Source organism: Garra rufa, chromosome 14, assembly GCF_049309525.1.
Source record: "Garra rufa chromosome 14, GarRuf1.0, whole genome shotgun sequence".
NCBI classification, from domain to species: Eukaryota; Metazoa; Chordata; class Actinopteri; order Cypriniformes; family Cyprinidae; genus Garra; species Garra rufa.
The window spans coordinates 7,447,929-7,471,098 of NC_133374.1; the positions used below are offsets into that span (position 1 = coordinate 7,447,929).

The window sequence follows — 23,170 nt, forward strand, 5'->3', positions numbered from 1 at the left end:
AATATGACATTAATTAAAAATAAAAATGTATTTATAAACATAAGTGCATATTCTCTCTCTATATAGAAATCTTTCTGATTATGCCAACACAAATATATTTTATATTCATTCTTATATATATTTTATAATTTTTATATGTAATATTATTAATATTTCCTAAACAAATCATATATCAGAAAACTTTTTCTCATTTAGTATAGACTTAAAAAAATCTTAAAAACATAACAGGATGTTTTGGGATCAAAAGCTGAATAACTAAAACCAAAGTAGTTGAAATGCTGGTAAACTGACGTTACACCGGTGTATCCTCTCTTGCAGCTGCAGATGAAGGCGTTTCCGATTGGTTTACACACACCGCCGTTCTGACATGGGTTTGGCATGCAGACGCTGATCTCTGTCTCACAGCGCCCTCCAGTGTACAGAGCGCTGCAACTGCAGGAATAACCTGAGAGAGAGAGAGACACACACACAAGAGAGATTGTTCATGAATTGCAAAACAATCGCGCAGACGCGCTCACACGCCGGTGGGAGATCGCGTGGAAAATGTCAGTGAGTAAACAGTGTGCTGGTTTTATCAGGTCTTCCCACAAAAACAAACAAACAGACACGCGCACACACGTCTGCCAGACACTCCTGCACATACGACCTTTACAAAGAGGATGTGTATGGCAAAATTCTGCAACTTCCACAACGCACTGCTCCATTCATCAGAACCAGTGAACGAGTGAAAGAGAGAGAGATGACTACAGTCAGGCAGAAGAGATGAAGAGAGAAGAGACGAGAAGGAAAACAAGACAAGATTAAAATAGATGAGAACAGAAGAAAAGAGAAAGAGAAACAAAAAAGATGATATGGACGAGAAGAGACAAAGACAGAAGAGAACAGAGATGACAAAAGAAAGGACGTGAGCTGAAAAGACAAAACGTGAGGAGATAGTGATGGACGAAAAGAGACAAAGACAGAAAAGAACAGAAATAAGACTAGAAAGGACATGAGCTGAGAGGAGACAAGACTTGAGAAGATAGTAATGGACTAGAAGAGACAAAAACAAGAGAAGAGATGAGACGAGAATAGAAAGAGCATGAGCTGAGAAGAGACAAGACTAAAAAGGACAAGAGTTGAGAAGAGACGAGTCTTGAGGAGATAGTGATTGAGGAGATAGTGATGGATGAGAAGAGACAAAGACAGAGGAGAAGAGAGGAGACAAGACTAGAAAGGACTTCAGCTGAGAAGAGATGACACTTCAGGAGATAGCGATGGACAAGAAGAAACAAAGGCAGATGAGAAGAGATGAGATGAGACTAGAAAGGACATGAGCTGAGAAGAGACAAGACTAGAAAGGACAAGAGTTGAGAAGAGATGAGACTTCAGGAAATAGTGATGGACAAGAAGAAACAAAGGCAGAAGAGAAGAGATGAGACAAGACTAGAAAGGACATGAGCTGAGAAGAGACAAGACTAGAAAGGACAAGAGTTGAGAAGAGATGAGACTTCAGGAGATAGCGATGGACAAGAAGAAACAAAGGCAGAAGAGAAGAGATGAGACAAGACTAGAAAGGACATGAGCTGAGAAGAGACAAGACTAGAAAGGAGTTGAGAAGAGATGAGTTTTGAGGAGATAGTGATGGATGAGAAGACTGAAAGACAGAAGAGAATAGATGAGATGAGACTAGAAAGGACATGAGCTAAGAAGAGATAAGACGTAAGGAGATAGTGATGGATGAAAAGAGACAAAGACAGAAGAGCACAGAAATGAGACTAGAAAAGACATGAGCTGAGAAGAGATGAGACTTGAGGAGACAATGATGGATGAGAAGAGACAAAGACAGAAGAGATGAGACATGACTAGAAAGGACATGAGCTGAGAAGAGATGAGACTTGATGGGGTAGTAATGGAAGAGAAGAGACAAAGACAAGAAAAGAGATTAAACAAGACTAGAAAACACATGAGCTGAGAAGAGAAAAGACTTGAACAGATAGTGATGGACAAGAAGAGACAAAGACAGAAGAGTGCAGAAATGAGACTAGAAAGGAGATGAGCTAATAAGAGATGCGACTTGAGGAGACAGTGATTGACGAGAAGAGACAAAGACAGAAGAGAATAGATGAGATGAGACTAGAAAAGACACAAGCTAAGAAGAGATGAGACTTGAGAAGACAGTGATGGGCGAAAAGAGACAAAGACAAAATAGCACAAAAATGGGAATAGAAAGGACATGAGCTGAGAAGAGATGAGACTTGAGGAGATAGTGATGAACAAAAAAAGAGACAAAGACAGGAGAGAATAGATGAGACGAGACTAGACAGGACACAAGCTGGGAAGAGACGAGACTTGAGGAGACAGTGATGTATGAGAAGAGACAAAGAAAGAAAAAGAAGAGATAAGACGAGACTAGAAAAGACACAAGCTGGGAAGATACAACACTTGAAGAGATAGTGATGGACCAGAAGAAACAAAGACAGATAAGAAGAGATGAGACGAGACTAGAAAGGACATGAGCTGAAAAGAGACAAGACCTGAGGATGAGAAGAGACAAAGACAGAAGAGATGACATGAGATAAGAATAGATGAAACAAGAAGAGAACAGACTACATGAAAACAGATGCGATGGGAAGAGATTGCATAATGTAAAAATAGAAAAGAAAAGATGGAGACAAGTAGACGAGACTAGGAAAGATGATGAGAGACAAGAAAAGAAAACAAATAAAGAAAAGAGGTGAGGAGAGGAGACGAGAAACAAGATGAAACAAGCAGAATTTTTTTTTATAAAAGAAAAGACAAGAAGAGAAGAGACTAGAAAGGACATGAGAAGAGACGAGGCTTGAGAGGAAATCAACAAGAGAAAAAAGAAGAGACTAGATAAAAAACATGGCATGAGAAGAGAAAGTATGATGTGAAGAAAAGAGAAAGGGAAAGATGAAAAGAGATGACAGAAGATGTGAGAGAATACACAAGGCGAGAACAGAAGATGAGATGAGATTTACTAGAGCATGTGGAAGCAGGAGATGATTTAATCTTCATAATTGGTCATTTGGTGTCCATCAGACACAGTAGTTGTGAATTAGAGCTTCACTCAGCAGACAGAAGCTGAGCTGATTTGACTTAAGCCAAAACTGAGCAAAGCTTATTAACCAGAATAATTACATCACTGAAGCAGATTAACTGGAGAGTAATTGAGGCAACCAGAAGGTTTAATAATAACATTAAGAGGAATCATGGTACAATCCTAAAAACAGACATTTCTGAAGAGTTAAACAGGGGTTTGGACACACAAACACTTTCTCTCTTTCTCACCTCCAGATGGCAGGCTGACACAGGTGGCACCGTTGAGGCAGGGCTGAGCGGCACACGCATCTGGATAGAGAACGCATCCCAACTTGAGATCCGTCAGTCCTACCACCTCTGCATACGGGCTGCGTTTGTTCTGCAGCGGGAGTTCGTTATCATTCAGAACCACAGAGTCTAAGCAGCCCTGAAAGCCGTTGGTGACCCGCGGACCTTTTCTTTCCGTCAAGCTACGGGCATCAGAAGGAGAAACCTGTGCTCCGAAATAAATGGACAAATCTGCTCCCAGAGGTCGGTATTTGGTCGTAGCCAGTCGCCGTTCCACATACATGTCATCTAGAGAGAGGCTGCTGTAGTTTCCACGCAACTCCAGGACAACGTGATGCCAGTTCCCATCGTTGACCAGACGGCCAGAGATCCCGATGCTCCTGGGAGTGTTGCCGCAATCCAACTGGAACCACAGCTTTCCCTCTTCGATCTGTCAATCAAAAGCAGTTGCAGTCTATGTAAAATGTGATGTATTATTAATGTAAGTTATTAGAACAAAAAATATGAATCCTATGTACATATAAGTGATTTAAGATCAGGCCCTTTCTTTCATAATATTCTTCACAACTCATTGTTCAAGCTCTTGTTCTGCCCAGGTTGGACTATTGCAATACTCTTTTGGCAGGTCTTCCAGCCAGTTCTATCAAACCATTACAATTAATCTAGAATGCGGCTGCAAGATTAATTTTTAATGAGCCGAAAAGCACGTCACACCTCTCTTCATCAAGTAACTTACATTGTCTGATTATAACACTATTGCCTGATTATGCTCTATTTCGTCATCAAAAATGGTCTGAAACAAGTCCCAACTGAGCTCCATTCAAACAAAGAATCTAGTAAATAAGTAAATGATTCAATTTCCCATTCATAAAGAGAGTCACTTGCATTATCCTGAATAAATCAGCTGTTCAAACTAATCAAATTAATGATATGATTCAGTAATTAAAACAGTGACTTGAATTTGGCACACTCAAAGAGGACAGTCTCAACATTAACCATAGCAATTTTGGTGTCTCTAACTCAAACTCTCTAGTGCCATCACTTGTCCAAATTTTCACTCATGTTTATGCTAATAACTTTTGAACCGTAAGGCACAGAAAATCTTTTTTTCTCTGAATCCTTGGGTCATACAGAGTTGAATGAACACCAAAATTAAAAAAAAGGTTTATTTTTTTCTATTTTTAAAAGTTTGTAAAACCTACTTTTTCTAACTCGTCCTAGGCAGTTTGTCTGATTTTCACCAAAATTGGCTCAGATCATCTTGAGACCATGCTGGCAAAAAGTTACAGAATTTAAGTTGATTAGGCAAACCGTTCTAGAATAACACGCAAACGAATTCTACGAAAAGCACGCAAAAATGGATTTGAGGCTATATCTCTGCAACAGTTTGGCGTATTGAGACTAAACTCGGTGTGTGTTATAACAAGCATGACCTGAGGCTACCTGCAGTGTTCCGGTGCAGTGCCACCTAATGGTCAGGAGATACGAAAAATGATATCCAATTTTCCCATGCCAGCAATTTTGATAGTAAGTGGCAAAAAAAGCAAACGAAGTCAGTCATCTGTCATTTTTTTCTCTTCTCATATAGAAAAATGTCTGTAACTTTCACCATATTTTCACCAAATTTGACACACATATGTATGGGCAAACTCTAAGGACACACACTAAATGGTGGGGTTGTGGCTCTTGGTGGCGCTATAATTGAACAAAACATGAAATTGCCATTGACTACAATATGGTATTATGATATAAAATTCTACGTTTTTACCAATGCATTAGTGTACTATTACAAAACTTTGTATGTACAATAGACGCCATGACCTAAAGGCATTCAAAACGTTTTGAGACAGTGCCACCTTGTGTTAAATAGTGATAACCAATTATACTGTATTACTAACGGTTGTTTTTGTTTTTTCACCCATTTTCACTATAATCACTCTTCAATTACTCATTGCTTCAGTTGTTCTGATGCTTCCCTTGCCTAGTGCTTGGCCCCGTAAGTGCTGCTCGCAGCTATATTTCTACTTATTCTTGTTATGTTGTTTTAATTACTTATTTTAAAAAGATTAAAAATATATATTTAAAAAAATTGAACATAAAGATGACATGCTTTTAATAAAGTTGCCAAAAATGCCATTACAGAGGTTAAAAAAAATCCTCTGTAAATCACTTTAAGGAGTCAAATATCACCTCGTAATGGGAAGGCAAGTTTTTTGATCAGACTTTTTGATTATTGATTAGAAGGTGCTCCTGACATTTTGACTGTGCTCCCAAATCTTTTTAAGTAAGAAAAGTAAGTATAGAGCCCTGATGTTTACCTTTAATATGCTGCATGGATCTGCACGTGTGTACATAATGATTCCTTTGCTCTGCAGCGTTCTGATGCGGAGCGCCAACTTCATCTCTCCGCTTCTTTCTCCATCCGTCACTCTGTACTTGATATAGCTGTTCCCAGAGAAGCTCAGAGAGGTGTGTCCTGAACAACATAAACACACAAATCATCAGTCACTGAAAAGGAAACAGCTCATTCTGTAAGAAGGTGCCACATTACATATCACACATAAAGAGCTTTCACACAAGGGTTTTGAGTTACCTGCACACTCTCCGAGTTTGCCCGGTGGGCACTGGCATGCGTACGGCCCCCTGCTGCTGTCCGTTCCCACACATTGCATGTCACCAGGACATCTCATATCTGCACACACCTCTGACGCAGCAGAGCAACTCCCATCTGAGAGAAAGAGACAAACAAACAGGCTCTTGTTATAGTGGTGTACTGGTACCTTGAATTGTATGAGAGATCACGGACCACAAATTTAAATGGATACACCTCTGAAAACGTGTTTCTGTTTCTGCTGTTTTTGAGCCAAGGACATGGCGTGTGTTCAAGAGTGTCATTTTGTTTAATGGAGTGCTTAAGTAAGGGCTTTTCACATTGCACTTCACCAAGGGTTAACAACCTTTAAAGATGGGGTTAAAACTACTTTTAACCTTGTGATAAAGAAGGATTTACATGTGTAATTTTGACAGAGATTACAACTTTATTATTTAGTACACAGTGAGAATCAATAGCGCTACAACATTAAGGCAAGTTGTTTAGAAACTGCCTTATGATTTCCTCATTAAATGTGACCCTGGACCACAAAACCTTAAATCTTAAGTAGCATGGGTATATTTGTAGCAATATGGGTCAAAATGATCGATTAACAATTTTATTTATGCCAAAAATCATTAGGATATCAAGTAAAAAACATGTTCCATGAAAATATTTTGTAAATTTCCTACCGTAAATATTTCAAAACTTAATTTTTGATTAGGAATATGCATTGCTAAGAACTTAATTTAGACAACTTTAGGAGTGATTTTCTCAATATTTAGATTTTTTTGCACCCTCAAATTCTAGATTTTCAAATAGCTGTATCTCAGCCAAATATTGTTCTATCCTAACAAACCATACATCAATGGAAAGCGTATTCACTCAGCTTTCAGATAAATAAATCCAAAAATAAAGTAGAATAAAAATGCCAAAATGTCAATTAATATGAATTTATATAAATTATTGCTAAAACATAATGACAAAAAGATTATTTTCAAGTAACAAAAATGAAAAAGGTTGATCGAGAACAAATATTTTGTGACGGAATCTATTATTTTTAATTTACATATGTGCAATTTTTTTTTTCAAGTAACAAAAATGAAAAAGGTCGATCAAGAACGACTTCTATTAATTCTATATATAAACATCATTACTTACATTTTATATAAAAAAATCTATTAAAATAAAATAAGTATTGATATATTAATTATATTATATATAAGTATTATATATATTAAAATATTACATCTTTAATCTAAATTAGAAGTAAAATCAAGGTGTAAACAGGAATATTCTAATAATTGAATAGGAATAAAATACTTGTTGAAACTTCAAGAATTACAGATTGAATTGTGGTTAATTAAATATCATTACTTGCAGTTTCTATAAAAAATCTTTTAAAATAAATAAATAAGTTCTATTAATAACATTCTATTAAATTCATGAATAAATTCTATTTTTTGGTCATTATTACAGCAGAAATATAGCATGACCCTGGACCACAAAACCAGTCATAAGTGTAAATTTGTCGAAATTGGGATTTTTACGTCACCTGAAATCTGAGTAAATAAGCTTTCCATTGATATATTGTTTGTTAAAATAGGACAATGCTTGTCTGAGATGCAACTATTTGAAAACCTGGAATCTGAAGGTGCAAAAAAAATCTAAATATTGAGAAAATCACCTTAAAATTTGTCCAAATGAAGTTCTTAGCAATGCATGGTAGAAAATTTACAAAATATCTTCATGGAACATGATCTTTACTTAATATGCTAATGATTTTTAGCATTAAAGAAAAATCGACCATTTTGACCCATACAGTGTATTTTTGGCTATTGCTACAGATATACCCGTGCTACTTAAGACTGGTTTTGTGGTCCAGGGATATATGCATGGATATTGTTGTCCTGGTTTGTAAGCCATTTTGGATAAAAGCATCTGCTAAATTGTGTGACCTTGGCTCAACAATTTGTTCACATACAGACACACTCACCACTGCAAATGCATCGTGTGTTTCTGTGGAATTTGGGAGACACAAAGCTGGTTTTAGTGGAGCTGTACGTGAGCAGACTGTGCGAGTCCAGCGTGATGGTTTGTTCACACTGGGCCTCCCTGCAGTCCAGACCGGAGCAGTTCTTATCCAGCACCGCTGAGACTCTCAGAACCTGGTCCAGTTGGCGGCGTGCGGAGCTCAGCTTCTGCGTCACCAGCGCCGCCTTGTAGAACCCGCTGCCTTCTGCTGTCTCCACTGCAACCAGCAGGTCAAGCTGCCCCGTGGATTCCACCGGCTGCACACTGAGTACATGCAGAGCATCGGATCGGGGCGTAGCCATGACGCTGGACAGGACGCGTCTGACTGAGGGCAGGTGGCGGGACACGAAGTCGTGAGGGGAGACGCGGTCGAAACGGATCGTCACGGCATCGTGGAGCATCTCGGCCGAGGCCTGTTCTACGTGCACGCTCACGGGCACGTTCACAGTGAAGCGGCCGTCTGTTACGGTAGCATTTAGGTTGTAGCGGCCCGCGTCCAACCCGCTCAGAGCGATGATTCGACCGTCTCGAGGGCTCACCTGAGTGAGAAGATGATAGACATGTAAAAAACAATTACAGAGTTTTGTTGTTTTTGACCATGTCTAATGGAGTAAAATAAATTCAATAAAACGCAATTTATTAAACACTTTAGTAACAATTCACCAAAATTAAATTCTATTTCATTCTATTCATCAAAGTTCAGTTAATTCAACATAATAATACCAATAAATGTTTTTCAGCAGTGAATCAGAATATTAATATATATACACTGCCCTCCAAAAATTTGGAAACACCCCTGGCAAAGTGTGGTTTTGGACGATATCAGCATAGTGTGAATCATCTTTGGGCAATCCTTCAGGAGGCTTGGAGTAATATATCAAGTCAATGTTTGAATAAACTGACAGCTCGGATGCCCAGATTATGCAGAGCTGCAATAGCTGCTAATGGTGGATATTTTGATGAATCGAAATTTGTTTTTTTTTCTATGTATAAATTGTTCATTGAATAAAATATGTTTTCGTAGTTTGTGTTGTCCCTTATCAGTGCAAAATTATCACAAATTAAAAAGGATTCATGCCAATATTGTCCAAAATCCCACTTTTCTAAGGCATTTCCAAACTTTTGGAGGGCAGTGTATGTATATATATATATATATATATATATATATATATATATATATATATATATATATATATATAAATATAAATATAAATATAAAGATAGTTTTGGTAAAAAAGAAACTATAAATATATTCAAACATATTTAACAATTTTACTGTTTTTGCTGTACTTTGGATTAAATAAATGCAGGCTTGGTGAGCAGAAGAGACTTCTTTAAAAACATTAACAATCTTATTGCCCAAAAACTTTACACACACACACACACACACACACACACACACACACACACACACACACACACACACACACACACACACACACACACACACACACACACACACACACACACACACACACAGTCAAAAGTTACAGTATATATACAATATATATATATTAAAAGTTTAGCAAACATTAATTGTAAAATCCACCTTCTAAAAATGTAAATGGATTTTAAACTTTGCATGTACGTAAACAAATTTTTCTCATTGTAAAAGCCTGTCCAAAAGTTTATGCTGAAAAGGTTGAAATTAGAGGAAAAAAAATGTGCATTTGCATGAATTATGATTAAATCTGATTTTAAAAAATGCATGAACTTCAAAAAAAACTAAAGTTTATGACAGTTTTGATTTGAAAACATTTTTTGGTTATGCATAATTGCCATAAATCCAGCTGTTTTATTTTCATAGATTTAATTGCTTTACTATTACTCAAAACTGTAAAAATAAATCATTAGTAGTGTTCAAAATTGTATTTTTTAAATAAAATTTGTATTGTTATTTGAAAAATTAACATACTAACTGAATGATACAATTAATTAAATGATAATTATAATACATAAAATATATTCAAATACAAAAATATTTAAATTGTAATAACATTTCACAACAAGTTTTTACTGTATTTTTAAACTGATAAAATTTGATATAAATCTTCATTTAATAAAAAAGCTAAAATGCTTATGAACACCAAACTTTTGAATGAACTTTTTTATATTCATAGTTTTATAGTTTTCATAGTTTAATGACTTCCTATCACTCAAAAAATTAAAATAAATAAATAAATAATAAAAATCTAATAAAATAAAGTAGTTTAGTTTAAAATAAAGTAGTAGTATAATTCTATTTTAGACAAAAAATAATAATTAGTTATATGAATCTTAAAATGTCTCAAAGTGAATAATTGTATTATTATCTGAATAATAATAAAATTAATTGAATGATAATTGTTGTGGGGGTTTAGCAGACTAAAACCTGAGAATGACTGAGCAAAATCTGTCAAAATATTAATGTGATGAATGCAAACCAATGTATCACACAGTCAAATACCTTAAAAAGGCTGCTCTGCTGGTGTGTGTGTCCGTAGGTGAGAATATCAAATGCATCCTGGTCTGTGGCATGTATCTGACCGATCACACCTCCAGGAAACTCGTCCTCCATAGTTACGATATGCACATGTAAGGGTGACGCCACTGGCTTGTGCACGCTCTCCTCTATCACACGCACCAACACAGTCGCCATCGACGAAAGAGGCGGCCTTCCAGAATCACTAGCCTATGAGGTAAAACAGCGCACAGTGATTGGCTGATTGAAGTGTCAATCAAAAATATGACATATGAACATATGAAATATGTTTCTTAAGCAGCAAATCAGCATATTAGAACAATTTCTAAAGGATCATGTGACGTTAAAAACTGGAATAATGAGGATGAAAATTCAGCTTTGGATCACAGAAATAAATGACATTTTAAAATATATTCAAATAGAAAAGAGTTATTTGAAATAGTAATAATATTTCACAATATTACAGATTTTTACCAACCCCAAATGTTTGATTTTATGGTAGTGGATAAACAAAATTGAATCAGCATTTTTACCTGTACGTGAATGACATACTCAGTGCCTTCCGATCTACGAAACACCTGATTGGATGTCAACAGCCCCTCTCTATCCAGTTTAAACCACGCCCCCTCATTTCCTGATAGGATACGGAAATGAAAAGGTGGGCCGTTGTGGCTGGCGTCCTTATCAATGACGGACAGTTGTAGGACACTCGTTCCCAAAGGCTTGTTCTCCTGTTGAAGAGTAAAGTTCAAGTTAAACGGCTGAAATTACTTGAAAGCGATTGGCTGATTTACCCGTCAATCTTTATCTCACCTGTATAACTGCAGTGTGATTGGCTGGGGTGAAGGTGGGCGGGTTATCGTTGACGTCTGAGATATCGATGTTGATCTGAACGGTTGAGGTCATGGCAGGCGTCCCGCTGTCAAGCGCTCTGACGGACAACGAGTAACCAGCCATCTAGGGACAACGTACAGAATAAGAGATGAAAAGAAAGTATAAAGTAAAGAGAGATGAACACACATCTATATATTCTCTTTCACTCTGTGTCATAAATAGTTCATGATGGGCTGACAGATGATCTGAAGCGACATACAATCTAGGTTTGTAACTCATTGCTGTCAGTGTCTCTTCTTTTCGCTATTTCTCATCTCATCTGTATTTTAGAAATTCGTGGTGTTTTATTTAAATTCTGAACTTCATTTATACTGCTAAGCACTATTCAAAAGGGATTCGTCTTCTAAATGAATCATTACTTTTCTCTCTTTCTTTTTTTGCAGCTTGGTTACAATTAATGGACTTTACACTGAAAGTTTAAAGTGTTTGTCTACATCATTCATCAAAGTCTTATTTCAAAAGAGCTGGAAATGATCTGACCCCTTTTAACCAGCTATAATTGAACACTTGGTAAGCCGAAGACAACAATGACTTCATTAAGCTAATTGACTTGGGAGTAAAAAGGAGCCTGCATGTACTATAAAGAAGCTTTAGCTCCATCTAGTGGTTGCAGTTATTCAACACCATGTGCCACTAGCAAAATCAAGCCAGATTTTTAAAAATAAAATAAAATGTTAAAAAAATTAAATAATTTGTAAAAAAAGGAAATTAATATTTTTATCCATCAAGAATGCATTAAATTGATCAAAAGAAACAGTGCAGACATTATAATATAACAAAAATGTCAAATAAATGCTGTTTTTAAAAATGATCAAATAAAAAATAAAGATGGAAATTAGACTGCTGAAAATTCAGCTTTTCAAGGATTAATTAAAAAATACAATTTTACATTGTAATAACATTTTGCAACATTTTTGAACAGTTTCTCTATTTTTTATTTTAAAGCAAAATCAAGCCAGATTTTTTAAAAATAACAAAATGTTTTAAAAAATAAATAAACATTTTAAAAAGGTTGGTTTTTAGTCATTTTTAAAAAAAATGTAATTTATATTTTTCTCCATCAAGGATGCATCAACTTGATCAAAAGCAAATGTAAAGACATAATGTAACAAAAATGTCAAATAAATGCAGTTTTTAACTTTATAAAAAAAACCCCGATCAAATAAGAAAGAAAGATTAAAATTATACTGCTGAAAATTCAGCTTTTCAGGGGTTAATTAAAAATAAATATAATATATTAAAATACAAGAGTTATTTTAAACTGTAATAACATTTTACAACATTTTTGAACAGTTTCTGTATTTTTTATTTTAAAGCAAAATCAAGCCAGATTTTTTTAAATAACAAAATGTTTTAAAAATTAAATAAACATTTAAAAAGGTTGGTTTTTAGTCATTTTTAAAAAATGTAATTAATATTTTTCTCCATCAAGGATGCATCAACTTGATCAAAAGCAAATGTAAAGACATAATGTAACAAAAATGTCAAATAAATGCTGTTTTTTAACTTTATTAAAAAAAAAAAGATCAAATAAAAATTAAGATGGAAATTAGACTGCTGAAAATTCAGCTTTTTCAGGGATTAATTTAAAATAAATATAATATATTAAAATACAAGTGTTATTTTAAATTGTAATAACATTTTACAAAATATTTTGAACAGTTTCTGTATTTTTTATTTTAAAGCTAAATTAATCCAGATTTTTAAAAATAACAAAATGTTTTAAAAAATTAAATAAACATTTAAAAAGGTTGGTTTTTAGTATTTTTAAAAAAAGGAAATTAATATTTTTATCCATCAAGGACACAATAAATTGATCACAAGCAACAGTAAAGACATTATACATCTTGTGTAACAAAAATGTCAAACGAATGCTGTTTTTTTTTTTTTTTTTTTTAAGTATCAAATAAGAAAGAAAGATTAAAATTATACTGCTGAAAACTCAGCTTTTCAGGGGTTAATTAAAAATAAATATAATATATTAAAATACAAGTGTTATTTTAAACTGTAATAACATTTTACAACATTTTTGAACAGTTTCTGTATTTTTTATTTTAAATAATGCTGAAGGACTTAAGCTAAAAACTACAAAAAATATATATTATCAGAATATATTAGAATGAAAATTAAAAATATATATATATTTTATTTTTATTTTAAAATTATAATTAAAATTATATTTTTATTTTATATTAAAAAAAAATGAAACCAGTGAGAAAATATTAAGCAGCACAACTGTTTCCAACACTGAAAATAAAAGTAATAAATCAGTATATTAGAATGATTTCTGAAGGATCATGTGACACTGATAACTGGAGTAATGGCTGCTGAAAATTCAGTGTTGCATCACAGAAATAAATTATATTTTTTAAAGTATATGAAATCAGTGATCAAAGCGTGCTTTACTAGAGCAAAGTCCAAAATCATAATCTCTATACTTTTTTATCTCTTTTATCTATTAGTATAAAAGTTTCACAGGTGTAATGCTATTATCTTAATCTCATCCACATTAAGAATCCTCTATATTAAATGAAACACCATGACACTGTGTCTATTATTAAAGGCTTTTCTGCCGTGAAGGATTTGATTTCTTTCTCTCTTCGGCTGTTCCCTGATCAGTGTCATTTAAAATAACGTCTTTGTGGGGATTTTGTCCTATTTAATTCCATTATTTCTCTGTCACTCGGTTGTCATGGTAACGGTCGCCATGGTGACATCCCACATTCCTCACCATTTCTCGATCCAGCTGCTTGTTGACTTTGATCTGGCCTGTGATTGGCTCGATGAAGAACTGGTTCTCGCGGTCGCCGCTGACGATGGAATACAGGATGTCGCCGTTTGCATGGCTGTCGACGTCTTCCGCGGTCACCTGGGCAACCGCGACAAATCGCCAAATTATAATGTGGATTTCAAAAACACAAAAATAGGACTGATGTGATTTTTTAACGATCGTTACCTTGACCACAGTGTCTCCTATGTTGGCGTCCTCGCTGATGGACACGCTGTAGGCGTCACGGCTGAAAATGGGGGCGTTGTCATTGACGTCTGTCAGGTTGATGTTCACCATGGTAACAGCGCTAAGGGGCGGAGTCCCACCATCGGTTGCCTCTACCGTGAGGAAATAATCCTTGCAGGATTCAAAGTCCAGCCCTCGAGATACAGAAATGGCACCTGTATGCAGCACAAGGATAAACATGGTATAACGCTTGCTATTTATTTTATAAATATAATTTATTATAACCATCATATAAATATCTTTATATAATGTAGGCACCTTCAAACATTTAATTTGGTAATATTTGGCCATCATACATACTTTTGTTCATTTTTAGCCATCACAGGTAAATTTAAATATGTTTGTCCATTACAGACACAAGTGTTGGGAGTAACACATTACAAGTAATGTGTGTTATGTAATCTGATTACTTTTTCAAAATTTAACTTTTGGGCTTTTTGTTATTAAAAAACAAATAAAAGCTCAAACAATCCCAGCCCATGTGACAAAAAGTAACACAAAAGTAATGTAATGCATTACTTTCTACAAAAAGTAACTAAGTAACAGTTATTTTAATGGAGTAACACAATACTGTTATGCATAACTTTTAAAAGTAACTTTCTCCAACACTGGCAGGTAAAACAAAAGTAATGGATGCATTACTTTCTATAAAAAGTAACTAATTTATACAAGTAGTTACTTTATTATGGAGTAACAATATTGTATTACTTTTCAAAGTAACTTTCTCCAACACTGGCAGGTAACACAAAAGTAATGTAATGCATTACTTTCTATAAAAAGTAACACAATATTGTTATTTTCCATATAAAGTAACTAAGTAACACAGTTACTTTTTATGTAATGTATTACTTTTAAAAGTAACTTTTTCAAACAACAGCAGGTAACACAACAAATGTAATGCATTACTTTTTTATAAGTAACTAAGTAACACAATTAGTTACTTTTTTATGGAGTAACACAATACTGTTATTTTTAAAGTAACTTTCTCCAACACTGACAGGTAACACAAAGGTAATGTAATGCATTACTCTCTATAAAAAGTAACCAATTTAAACAAGTAGTTACTTTATTATGGAGTAACAATATTGTAATGTATTACTTTTCAAAGTAACTTTCTCCAACACTGGCAGGTAACACAAAAGTAATGTAATGCATTACTTTCTATAAAAAGTAACACAATATTGTTACTTTCCATATAAAGTAACTAAGTAACACAGTTACTTTTTATGTAATGTATTACTTTTAAAAGTAACTTTTTCAAACAACAGCAGGTAACACAAAACAAATGTAATGCATTACTTTTTTATAAGTAACTAACTAACACAATTAGTTACTTTTTTATGGAGTAACACAATACTGTTATTTTTAAAGTAACTTTTTCCAACACTGGCAGGCACATTCAAATATTCAATTTGATCATTTCTTTTAACCATTATAGGCACATAAATATGTGATTAATACATTTTGGTCATCATAGGTGCATAGAAACAGTTCTGAAGCATTATAGCATTGGAACATTATAGCATTATCGAGACATTCAAATGTTTAATTTGACATCTAAGCATCCGAGTTCATTGTTTTAGGCCATAATAGGTGCATTCATACATTTTTGGTCATTGTAGGCACTTTCAAACACTCAGTTTAATCATTTTTGGCCATTAGAGGCATGTATGAACATCTGATTTGAATGTTTTGGACGCCATCAGAGGTGGATCATAGAAGAAATTTTTCGCCACTGTAGGCAAGTATGAACAGTTTCTGGGCCATAGTAGGCGTGCTAAAACATTCCTGACATTGGTAGGCATCTTCAATCAATCAATTTGATTATTTTTGCTCATTATATGCATATCTGAATATCTGATTGACTGGACATCAGGTACATACAAACAAGCTTGGTCATCACAAGCACATTCAAATGATCATTTTGATCATTTTTGGCTGTTATAGGCATGTATGAACATCTAATTTGATTGTTGTATTGGCCATCATTGGTGCATCATATTCCAAGGAACATTTAAATATTCAATTTAATCATTTTTGGCCGTTATTGGCATGCACGAATGTCTGATTTAATCATATTGGGCCCGTCATAGGTGCATTCAAGAATTTTTGGTAATGTCTGGACATCTGGTTTGAACATTTTTGGCCATTATATATATCAAAACCTTTGCCTTGTTTAACATTTCTGTATAGCATACATCATAATCTTAAGTAATGCATCTCACCTGTGTTGATGTTAATGGTGAAATGGCCCTGTTGGTTTCCAGATCGGATGTTGTAGTAAATATCAGCGTTGGTGCCAATATCTTTACTCGCAGCATAAACCTGTACCACTTCTGTACCCACTGCAACATCTTCAGGAAGCGTGGCCAGATAGTCCCTCCTCTCAAACACAGGCGGGTTGTCGTTAATGTCCAAAACTGTGATTGTTATGTTTGCAAGGGAAGAGAGGCGAACGGGAACGCCTTGATCTGATGCACGGACTGTTATATGGTATGACGACTGAACCTCACGGTCCAACAAACGCTCCAGAACAACAATCCCGGATGATTTATCAATGGAGAAGAACCCATCAGCCGAATCAACAAGGGAATAGACCACTTTACGATTAACACCTGTGAAATAAAACACGTGCTTTTATATGCAAAATCCATTCAGCTGTATAATGGCAGTTTGAAGCTAGTTAACTTTCTTTTACCCTCTAATACTAACTCAAATTGTATATTTTTCATGCTGTCACAGCTCAAACGCATCAAAATGACATGCTCATACCCAGATCAGGGTCTATGGCTTGTATTCGGGTCAGCAGAGCTTTAGTGGCGGTGTTCTCGTAGACGCTAGCGGTGTAATGGGGCATGCTGAACATCGGCGGACTGTCATTCACGTCCAAAAGAAGCACCACAACCTCAGCCTCACACCACAAACCACCTCCATCCGTCGCACGGGCAACCAGAGAGTACTGTGCAACCTTTTCACGGTCCAGCGCCGCAGCTGTCTTCAGCTCGCCTACAGAACGAAAAAGACACTTATAAGCAAACAGCAAGGCTACAGGAGCTTTTTTAAACCCCACTCACAAACCTGTGTGTGGATGTATGATGAAGTCTTCTGCTCCAGAACCGAACAAAGAGAACTGGATCTGTGCGTTTGCGCCCGCGTCAGCGTCTTTGGCTTTGACCCAAAGGATTTGCTTATTTATGGCGACGTCTTCAGACACGGACACCGAGTACACGGCCTGCAGACACAAACACACTTATTATAGAGCTCACATCAGGAAAGAGTCAAGAGCTCTGCTTTGCTCATGTTTTCAGTGGCAAAAATGGAGAGTGAATGAAAATGTTTTTAAATACTGAGGTCTGTAGGACTAATTATCAATTAAAGAACTATTTTTGAACTTTGAAGGCACATTTGAATATTTGATTTCAGGGGTCACCACACTCAGTCCTGGAGGGCCGGTGTCCTTACAGAGTTTAGCTCCAACCCTAATCAAACACACCTGAACCAGCTTATCAAGGTCTTAATAGGTATACTTGAAACTTCCAGGCAGCTGTGTTGAGGCAAGTTGGAGCTAAACTCTGCAGGACACCGGCCCTCCAGGATAAAGTTTGGTGACCCTTGCTTGATTTGAACATTTCAGGCAATCGCAGGCACATTGAGACATTTAATTTAGTCATTTTTGACCATTATAGGCACATAAGAATGATCTGATTTGATTTTTTTTTTCATCACATGTGACTAAATTAACATTTTTTTTTTGCAATTTCAACAGTTTTTAGCCTTCATATGCACATCTGATTTGAATTTTTTTTTTGGCCACTGTAGGCACCTTCAAATAATCAGTTTAACCATTTTTGGCCATTGTAGGCTTGTATGAAAATATGATTTGTTCATTTCTGGCCATCAAATGTGCATGCATACATTTTTGGCTACTGTAACCACATTAAATCATTTTAAACCATCATATGCACATCTGAACATCTGGTTTGAACATTTTTGGCTATCGTAGGTACATATTAAATGTTAAATGTAATAATTTTGGGCCTAATAGGCATGGAAGAACATCTGATTTGAACATTTTTGGCTATCGTAGGCACATATTAAATGTTAAATGTAATAATTTTGGGCCTAATAGGCATGGAAGAACATCTGATTTGAACATTTTTGGCTATCGTAGGTACATATTAAATGTTAAATGTAATAATTTTGGGCCTAATAGGCATGGAAGAACATCTGATTTGAACATTTTTGGCCATTGTAGGTTCATTCAAACATTCAACTTGGTCATTTTTGTCCATTATAGGCATATTTGAACTTCTAAATTGGACATTTCTGACAATAGGTACACTGAAACTTTCCTGGCCATTACAATAGACATTCAAAAGTTCAACTCAATAATTTTTTGCCATCATATTGAACATCTGATTTGAACATTTCTGGCAATCACAGGCACATCATAGAAACATTTCAACATTCAATTCAATCATTTCTGTCCATTACTGGCACATATAAACATCCAATTGAATCAATTTGGGTCACCATAGGTACATTCAAACATTTTTGGCCATTGTGGGCACATCTAAACATCTGAACAGATCATTTTTGGCCATCATGTGCATGTTAACTGTTTTTTAGCCCAACGCAGTTACATTTAAACGTTCAATTTGACCATTTTTGGTCATCAAATGTGAATCTGAACAATTTTAGGCCCTCTCAACATCGAATTTAATTTTTTTTTGCACTTATATGCACATCTAAGCATCTGATTTGAACATTTTGGCCATTGCACCTTCAAATAATCAGTTTGACCATTTTCTGCCATTATTTTGGCCATTATAGGCATGTATGAACATCTGATTTAAACATTTTTAGCTATCGTAGGTACATTTTAAATGTTAAATTTAATAATTGTGGGCATGGAAGAACATCTGAATGAAACATTTCTGGCCATTGCAGGTGAAGCAAAAATGACAAATGTTTCTGGCCATCTAAGGTACATTCAAACTTTGCTGGTCATTGCAACAAACATCCAAATATTCACTTATATCATTTTTGGTCATATTTCTGGCACACAGGTGCATCGTAGAAATATTCCTACATTCAGTTCAATCACTTTTGTCCATTACTGGCACGTATACAAAACATCTGAATGAATCATTTTGGGCCATCATGGATGCATTCAAACAATTTTGGCCATTGTGGGCACATCTGAACATCTGATTAGAACATTTTTGGCCATCACATAGTGCATGTAAACATTTTTGGACCATCGCAGGTACATTCAAACGTTCAATTTGACTATTTCTGTTCATCAGATGTGCATCTGAACAATTTTTGGCCATTTCAACATTAAACTCAATCATTTTCAGACTTCATATGCACATCTAAACATTTGATTTGGGCTTTAGATAATTAATTTGGCCATTAAATGCATGTAAAAAATAGGATTGTTCATTTCTGGCCATCAAAGGTATATGTAAACATTTTTGGCCATCGTAACACATTCAAATATTGCATTCAGATTCAGATCGTAGTTACATTTTAAACATCGCATTTAATCATTTGGAGCCATTATAGGCATGTGAAAATCTGATTTGTTCGTTTCTGGCTATCAAAAGTATATGCAAACCTTTTGGCCATTTTAACCACATTCAAACATTAGATTCAATCATTTTAAATCTGATTTGTACATTTTGGCTATCGTACATTTTTAAACATTAAACGTAATAATTCTAGGCCATTATAGGCATGGAAGAACATCTGCATTCAACATTTTGAATCATAGCCATCATAGGTGCATGCATTGACTATTTTAGGTAGACCCAAACATTCAACTCAATCATTTTTGTCCATTATAGACATCTTTGGCTATCGTAGATACATTTTTCATGTTAAACGTAATCGTTTTGGATAGAAGAACGTCTGATTTGAACATTTTTGGCCATTGTAGGTTCATTCAAACATTCAATTCAATCGTTTTTGTCCATTGTAGACATAACTAAACTTCTAATTTAAACGCTTCTGGCCATCTTAGGTACATTCAAACATTCCTGGCCATTACAACAACATTCAAACGTTCAATTCAATCATTTTTAGGTATCATATTGAACATCTGATTTGAACATTTCTGGCAATCACAGGTCCATCATAGAAACATTCCAACATTCAACTCAATCATTTTTGTCCATTACTGGCATGTATAAACATCAGATGGGCACATTCAAAAATTTTTGGCCATCATGGGCACATTTGAACATCCATTCAAATGCTTTTGGCCATAGTAGGCGCAGTCAGACTTTCAATCTAATCAATTTTGGCAATCATAGGCATGTCTGAAAGTTTGATTTGAATGTGTCGGCCATTATAGCTGCCTTTCAAGATTTGAGATTTGGAATGTTGAACATGTTCAAAAATTCTATGCAAACATTTTTGCCCATTTCAAATGTAACCGCATCCAAAAACCTTTGAATATTAGATTCATGTATCAACATTTCATATTTGATTCCCCCAATATGCATCTATAATGTTCAAAAATGATATCTAGCTAGACAGCTCACTAAGTTTTGACACTCAACCCAAATGCCCCCTGCTAAACAGGCTGGCCTGGTTTTCAGTTTGACCTTATTTTAACAAGGTCATGTTTTATGCTCATAGATCATTTCCCCTGGACTTCCTGGCTGCCGTAAGTGGACTCACTGGCTCCAAAAATATTCCTGGCTTTGGCTTGTAATCATTCATGTTTACCATGTAGATTTGAAACTCTCAAAATATGCACTAATTAGATGTTTCCCTGAATGAACTTTAAGGGTTTTACTCACCGGGTCACAGACAGGGCTGTTGTCGTTGGTGTCGATGACCATGACCTCTACGGTTGCAGTTGAAACGTGGAGTCCGTCTGTCGCCGTGACATTGATGAGGTACCGTTCTTGTTCCTCGCGGTCTAAAGGCCGTTTAACGTACAGTTTCCACTCTCCCTGAACCAACCCGAGAGCAAACACCCCACCTCTGTTCCCACCTACACTCACACACACACACACACACACACACAAAAAAGATTTTACCGGACAGTTAATCTCTCAATAGTCTGTGACAATTTAAGTAGCAATAAAATCAGCTACCGACTGTAACAAAACACACGCTCACTTCCAGGATTATCTGCAGGCTTAATAACCTCCTCTCAATGATGGCACACTCATTAGTATGAATTATAATAATCAGTTCCTTATATTCACATTTTAAATTATCAACACTGCCATCAATTAGGCCCCATAACAGCCTTCCTGATTTATCGCACGGTCCGCAGCCGTACCCGACTCATTAGGACAGGTCATCTTTTAAACCTCAGTGAGACAGAGGTGAAAAGAAAGGAAAAAATGAGAACGAGAGACTGAGTGAGAGTAAAATGGAAACGACTCTATAATCAAAGCAGCCGCGATGACAAGCATCCAATTACTGTACACTCATAGTACAAACACACGCAGCCTTATTCATCTAATAAAGAGTGTAATTTAACTCAGCTGGGGGCTGATAACACAGAACAGCTTCTATCAGAGATGCGTCAACAAAGGCCTGGACGCCTTCCGACTCCATTTTTTCTCATCCCACGCTCTCGCTCATTGGGTTGAAGGAGTGTTCAGCATGACTTCCTCACACTGCATGCTTTTTCTGTGCTTTATAAGCGATAGCTCGAAACCTTGCATTTCATTTTCTTGCATTTCATTGTGGCTTGGATATTTAAAAATGGACCCTACTTGCCTGAAATAAAATGTCCTAGCACAGTGTTTAAAAGTGTGGTTTATCACATTCAAAATAACATGATATTTCTGACCCTGGACTACAACACCAGTCTTAGTAGTAGTATGGGTATATTTGCAGCAATAGCCAAAAATACATTGTATGGGTCAAAATTATGGATTTTTCTGTTATTCCAAAAATCATTAGGATATTAAGTAAAGATCATTTTAGATATTTTGTAAATTTCTTACCGTAAATATATCAAAACTTAATTTTTGATTAGTTATATGCATTGCTAAGAGCTTCATTTGGACAACTTTAAAGACGATTTTCTCAATATTTAGATTTTTTTTTTCTGCACTCTCAGATTCCAGATTTTCAAATAATTATATCTCAGCCAAATATTGTCCTATCTCAACAAACCACACATCAATGGAAGGTTATTTATTCAGCTTTCAGAAGATATACATTTAAATTTCAAAAGATTCCCCTTTATGACTTGTTTTGTGGTCCAGGGTCACATTTGATATATTTCAGTGGCATAATGCAATGTATAGTACCGCAAAAGTTTGGAGTCAGTATGTTTTTTGACGAAATGAATAATTCTAATCAGCAAATACGCATTAAATTGATTATGAGCAACAATAAAAACTAGATTATCTAATAAAATAAAAATTTCAAATAAAAGCTGTCCTATTTATCAAAAAACAATGAAAAACTAAATTCAGCAGCACTGTTTTTAACACTACTAATAATTAGGAATGTTTGTAAAGCAGCAATTATACAGATTTCTGCAGATCAATTATACCGATAACCGGTAAATATATATATAGGTCTGGTATAAAAATGAACAATTTCTTTAAATGCTTTTAAATTATTGATCAGTCAGAAATCAGTTTTGAAAATGGCCGATAAATGATACCAATAACCATAAAAATTTCTTAATATTGGCGCTGATAATTGGTCGACCCTTGCACTAAAGAGTGGAGTAATGATGCTGAAAATTCTGCTTTGCATCACAGGAATAAATTATATTTTAAAATATATTCAAATTGAAAACAATTATTGTAAATTGTAGTAATATTTCACAATACTGTATGTTTACTGTATTAAT

The 23,170-nt window shown here is 35.1% G+C and overlaps 1 protein-coding gene across 1 annotated transcript in view; it reads right to left on the reverse strand.

The window, feature by feature from the left end:
• fat3a (FAT atypical cadherin 3a) overlaps positions 1-23,170 on the reverse strand; it is a 167,884-nt gene that overhangs the window by 66,934 nt on the left and 77,780 nt on the right. The window contains exons 12-25 of the mRNA XM_073818320.1: positions 21,141-21,337; positions 17,407-17,560; positions 17,101-17,334; positions 16,554-16,943; positions 14,269-14,483; positions 14,044-14,181; positions 11,232-11,375; positions 10,952-11,149; positions 10,404-10,628; positions 7,920-8,496; positions 5,927-6,061; positions 5,652-5,809; positions 3,295-3,763; positions 299-445 (exon numbers count right to left, since the gene is read on the reverse strand). Coding sequence (XP_073674421.1) covers positions 299-445; positions 3,295-3,763; positions 5,652-5,809; positions 5,927-6,061; positions 7,920-8,496; positions 10,404-10,628; positions 10,952-11,149; positions 11,232-11,375; positions 14,044-14,181; positions 14,269-14,483; positions 16,554-16,943; positions 17,101-17,334; positions 17,407-17,560; positions 21,141-21,337 — 3,381 coding nt within the window. The remainder of the gene's footprint in view (positions 1-298; positions 446-3,294; positions 3,764-5,651; positions 5,810-5,926; positions 6,062-7,919; positions 8,497-10,403; positions 10,629-10,951; positions 11,150-11,231; positions 11,376-14,043; positions 14,182-14,268; positions 14,484-16,553; positions 16,944-17,100; positions 17,335-17,406; positions 17,561-21,140; positions 21,338-23,170) is intronic.